Here is a 5,741-nt window from a genome sequence, read left to right on the forward strand (position 1 = left end):
CTCCAAGTTAAAAGAATGCAGTTCTTTCAGTGTGTTACAGAAAGCCATGAGGTCAGACTGGGGTTGTGTTGTAGAGACCATGAGATAATGGCCTCCTTGGGCTCCCACAGAAAGAACAAAGTTGGGCTGAAGCTTTCCACATGGAAGGTGTTGTGAATTTTTTTACTGTGTTGCCTTCTGTATCATTCTTCTTTCCTCTGTATTAGCCTAACTCAGAGATGTTTTAATTTTAGCTGTGTAGCAGTAGCCCAGGGAATGACTGCAAGAGTACAGGGTTTCTGGGGCTTGCGTAGGTCATTTTATTTCTTTAAAGCAATTTGCATTTTGCTCTTCTGTTGCAATCCAGTACAGCGGTGATAATTTTTGTCAGTTTTTCTAGGTTTAGTAAAGCAAGATAATAGAATTTGAGGTGCCATTCTAACTGTTTGTAATCGCAGTGCTGCTCTGTGTGGCATTGCTTCCTTCCTCACCAGAAAAGCAGGCTTTGGTGGATTTGTGTGCCAAAGCTGTCATACTCCTGTCATACTCCCAAAATGTCAGAGTGGCAAGGGATGTGTGAGCTCTGGAGGTTTAGTTTGCTCTTAAAACCCAGGCTTGTAGTGTAAGAGTTCCTGCAGCAAACCCCTGCTCCTTCCCACCGAGCTTACAAGGAGATCCAGTGCCCCCAAATTATTTTAAGTGGGTTCTCAGGGAAATTGCCTCTGGTGATACCTGCCAGCACACCACTTTCAGTACTATCTGATGCCACTGTATCAATGCCCTGTCCTCAAGAACTGAGTTAACATTTGTGATACAGAAAACTAGTGCTTCTTATGTACAAAAGTCTCATCTTCCAGTTTTTTTATAGAACACGCAGTGATGGAGGGTTATTCCAGCTCTCAATTCTGGTGCATCTCTGTGCTTGGGAAGTGTCACATGCTCCCTGTGCTATTGCCCTTAGAGTCATGGAAGATAACATTTTCTTTCTTATGACTCTCTGCTAATGCCTCGCTTACTGTGGCCATAGGTGGGCAATTAGTCTCTATCCTGTACTTATTCTTGCTTTCCTTCATGGAGCTTTCTTCTTTCCTCCACAGTTTGCCAAGGGACAAATAACAAGCTGACCCAGCTGGGACATGTGGAAGACCATTTCACCAGCCTGCAGAGGATGTACAACAACTGTGAAGTGGTACTGAGCAACCTGGAGATCACGTACGTGGAGCACAATCGTGACCTCTCTTTCCTGAAGGTTAGTGTTCTTGGCCAATGTGGCCTTCCTTGCTAAAGGAACCTTGCTGCATTTTTTAATTGCAAAGGGTGAGCTACCTGTGAAATTCTGTGGTGATGCAAAAAACATAGCCAGCTAATCTCAGAGAAATTGCAGATCAGTCTCAGCATACCTGTCGGCTGCAGGATACCCTCAGCCCTACTGTACTAAATCAAGTACTTTGAGAAACAGTTTTTCAAGCATCATATGCCAACATATGCTGGCTGCTGTGCAGATGGGCTGCTGCTTATTTACTAATATTATCAGATTCTTACCCACTACCTCATTCCTCAGAGGTTCTCCACCAGCAGAGACCAGGTGAGGGGTACAGCTCTGCTCCCCCGCTGCCAGGCTGCCACCAGCAGCAATAGCATCACACTTCAGTTATACTTTTTAAAGAAGGACTTTTACATGCATTGGTTTTGATGTGCCTAGTTGTCAGATTAGGAGATTTTCAAAGAAAGATGAGAGGAAAGAAAGTTTTATGACAGAAGTGTACGTCTGGTATCAAGAGCTCTTATATAGTAGAATTGAATGAAGAGGTCAGTCCTCTGGATTTAAAGGAGTAACCTCTTTGTGTGAGCTTTCTTCCTCAGGGAACAAAGAAAGAGGAAAAAAAAATATTTACACATTCTAAGTTAGAACATCAGAAAAGGGATGTTTCAGACTGTGGGTTATAAATATGATGGTAGTGCCATCTTATTTGTATCATTTTTCTTTCCAAAGCACAAATTGACCATGGAGCTCAGTGGCCCAGGAACATAACACGTTTCCCACAAAATCACTTGTGGTCTTCATAGAGTTGAAAAATATCCTAGGTGGTAGTCTGAGGGTTTTTCATTTGTGTTGATTTCTGCAGGAGATAGAAATGCACACGTTTCACAGTACAAAGCAGGAATCAACTTACCTCCAGGGACAGTGCTTCATTTTTCCTCATGTCCCGTAACTATGTAGTGCTTAAGAGAGAGATGGTTTCCTGTCTTTGTCCTCTGCTAAGCATTGGAGGATCCACAAAAGAAGGGGCACAAAAGAGAGAGTGTAAAGGTCTCAATCACATGGTGTCTCTGCACTGCCAGTGATTGGAGGCTGGGCGAGTGTTCAGGAGAAGCATCACACTTGGTTGCCATATCATACATGCCTGTCCTGTTTTCCTGCATCAGCTAGGCACTTGCCCTTGCTCAGGGACAGTAAAGGGGTAAGGTGGACCAAGGGTCAGTGCATACCTGCCTAAACAACAAAGTTTTCCACGTCGTCCTTTCTTGTTCTTGGGTGTTTTGATTTTTTTTTTTTTTTTTAATTAGATGAAGTGGTTTAGAGTTCCTTAAAACTGAAAGACAGTGGATTGGAGGGGTGGGAGGAGGGAATCGACTCTGTCAGGGGTAGAAGGGTGCTGTGTACTAAGCCTCTTGTTTCTGCTGTTCTCTCAGACAATACAGGAGGTTGCAGGCTATGTGCTCATTGCACTTAACATGGTGGATGTCATTCCCCTGGAAAACCTGCAGATAATCCGAGGCAATGTGCTGTATGACAACTCTTACGCCCTGGCAGTTTTATCCAATTACCACATGAATAAAACACAGGGACTTCGAGAGCTGCCGATGAAACGCCTGTCAGGTGAGACAAGGGCAAGGGGTGGAGGTATCTCTAATGCAGACTTCAGCTGTTAGGGTATTGGTACCAAGAGCTGATGGAAGATATCCTCTCAAAGTCACATGCCACCAATCCTGTTTTAAAAACAAGGATTTGAATGTAGTTTCCCAGTTTCCTACTTGCTTTCCTGCTATCTAGCCTTCTTCAAAAGATGAAGAGAGTTCATAAGATCCAGAAAATCCAAAGCATCAACAATATGGTGGGATTCATGTCCTCAAAATGGTTAAAGAAATATCCATTCATTATTTTGCATTATTTGATTCCAGCACATGCACGTCAGTATTTTCTGTTGAATTCCTGTGGAGCTGGTGGTATGTGGGTTAAGGTCTTACATGGTCTCTGGCTGGCGGTCTCTGGCTCTACACACCAGCAGTGGCATATCTGCTGAGTGCAGTGGCTTCTGGAGGTGGCACCAAGCAGAAGGCTACATGTGGTGGCATCTTAATGACATCCAACAGCATCCAGCCCTCTGGAACCTGTCAGTCTGAGCTGTTGTTAGCTGCACCCTCAGGAGTGCTGGTGCTCTGCAGATTGTCCTTTTCTGTCAACGTAGTGTGACTGAGGCAAAGAAATGTGTTTTATTTCTCTTTGTTTAGATCAGAAACAGAAGACTTAGGCAGTTTGCTTCACTTACCATTTTTTTTCCCTTCTGTGACAGAAATTCTCAATGGAGGTGTTAAAATCAGCAACAACCCCAAACTGTGCAACATGGACACTGTTCTCTGGAATGACATCATTGATACAAGCAAGAAGCCTCTCACAGTGCTTGAATTTGCAAGCAACCTGTCTTCTTGTGAGTGTTAACTTATAAAAATGCTGTACCCTCGCCTGTTACAGAGAGAAGAACAAACACCTAGTCGTTTATGTGGTGTGTTTCAGGTCCACCAGTTCCTGGATGTGGGGCAACCAAGCCCTGTTCCAAGAGAAGCCCTTTAATTTCTTCACCACTAGCCTAAGATATAATTTTTCATGGTGGTTAGGTCTTTAATTCATAGCTCAGGAAAGTTCTTGGGAAAGATTCTCTTGGTTTCAGACAGTACCCTCTGTATATGTTTCTTCAAAGACAGCTCAGAATAACAAGCAATTGTTTGCTTTCCAGCAATTTTCTGTTTACAATATAAGGCTCTGGTCTAGAAAACCCATATGGGTACCTTCATGGGGTTACTGTGGGATTTGAAGCCTTTTTAGTACTAAGGTCCAAGTTGAGTGCCATAAAAACTCTGGTGGTTTGGGCTGCACAAAATATCCTTGCAAAATTCATGATAAACAGGAAGATAAATCTGATGCTTCAGATCAGCAGGGAGATGAGTGTGTATTTAGAAGTTTGTGCAGCATCTGCTTTGAGTGAGCTCAAGCTAATCCTTCAGCCTTCTGAGTCCCTTGTAAATTCCCCAGTTATTTCATAGAAAGGAGAGTTTATTTTCATTTCTGGCACAGTAAATTGGCGGGAAAACCTATTTTCTTTATCTTCTTCAAGTTGCATAACTGTCTGAGAGCTAATAGCTTCTGTGTTGATATATTTTTCTGTGAAGCCCTAGCGTAATCAGGGGGTTGTGAACGATACGAGTCAGCACAGCAGTTTGGCTCTGAACTCCACAGAAATGTTGACCTTTAACTTTTCAACTGGAAAAAAAAAAAAAGAGAAAAAAGAAAAGTTGTTTGGTCCCTCACCAAATCAATCAGCTCTTGGACAACTATTGGCATTTGTTCAGCTATTTGATGGGGGGATGGGGAGAGTATCGTGTGTCATTAGCAAGAAGAATCACTCTAGTAGGAAATGCCTCTTAAATATAGTGAATTCCAGATTAATCTGCTTAGATGGCCGTTTATGGTTTTAATAACAATCCTGTAATCAAAAGTAAGTTTTTTTGCTGGGACTTCACCTGTCATTAAGAGAAAGAAAAAGAAAGAAAAGGGTAAGGAGGGGAGGGGTGGGAAAGCCCAGCACTGAATCTTCAAGGTCAGGCAAGGTGTCTGTCCATCCTGCCATCTTTCCATTGATTGCCCATTGGCCACATAGTCCTACACCGAGGAGTCATTGTGCCTCTGCCACAAGGCAGACAACTCGAAATGCTCTGTGGTCAGAGTAGCTGGCAGTTGCCTGCAAATCCAGTTGGGTTTGTTTTCTTTTTAGAACCATGTTGTTCAGAAACACTGATTTACATGTGGCCTGTAGGTAGCAGCTGGCACACGCCCGGCCACAGGCAGCAGTGACTTGCTGTTGCATGCAAACTCCAGCAGAAGGGCCAGCCGGGCAGTTGCTTAGATTCCTGTTCCTGGGAAAAATATGCCTCTTTCGTCAGCTAGACTGACTGGGTGTTGCACTTGCTTGCTCAGAGGTGTGGAGAAGTGCACGTAGGAAAACAGAGATGAATCCTTCGGTAAGGATTTACAGTTCAGCTTTCAACATTTTTGAGCACTGGTATATAGGTGCTCCCTTGCCTGATTTATCAAGAACACAATCAAGAAGCAAGGCTCAAGTCTTTTGCCTCGTCACTCATGTGACGTTGTTGTTGTTGTCTGTATTTATAGAACATAATACTCTGCTCTGGTGTTTTAGGTCCCAAATGTCATCCAAACTGCACAGAAGACCACTGCTGGGGCCCTGGTGAACAGAACTGCCAGACATGTAAGCCTGTAGATTAATTAAGAAATAATTAAGAAATAACTTGTGTCATGACCTACTAAATCTCTACCTACTGTAAAACTAACCTGTCAAGCTCAAATTACGGACACGTATTTCACACGTGCCCTTCTCTGCATCCCGCTACACTGAGGCTCTTTGAAGCACACCACGGAGGGACATGGTGGCCTCTTCTGGCACAGTGATGAGGAGGACAGCCAT

The 5,741-nt window shown here is 43.5% G+C and overlaps 1 protein-coding gene across 1 annotated transcript in view; it reads left to right on the top strand.

Annotated features, from left to right (window-relative positions):
- Positions 1-1,078: 1,078 nt before the first annotated feature.
- Positions 1,079-5,741, top strand: part of EGFR (epidermal growth factor receptor) — a 42,946-nt gene continuing 38,283 nt past the window's right edge. The window contains exons 1-4 of the mRNA XM_008941172.1: positions 1,079-1,228; positions 2,674-2,860; positions 3,555-3,689; positions 5,457-5,525. Of these exons, the coding sequence (XP_008939420.1) occupies positions 1,148-1,228; positions 2,674-2,860; positions 3,555-3,689; positions 5,457-5,525 (472 nt within the window). The 5' untranslated portion in view covers positions 1,079-1,147. The remainder of the gene's footprint in view (positions 1,229-2,673; positions 2,861-3,554; positions 3,690-5,456; positions 5,526-5,741) is intronic.

The sequence above is a fragment of the Merops nubicus genome, unplaced genomic scaffold (assembly GCF_000691845.1).
Source record: "Merops nubicus isolate BGI_N331 unplaced genomic scaffold, ASM69184v1 scaffold25, whole genome shotgun sequence".
NCBI classification, from domain to species: Eukaryota; Metazoa; Chordata; class Aves; order Coraciiformes; family Meropidae; genus Merops; species Merops nubicus.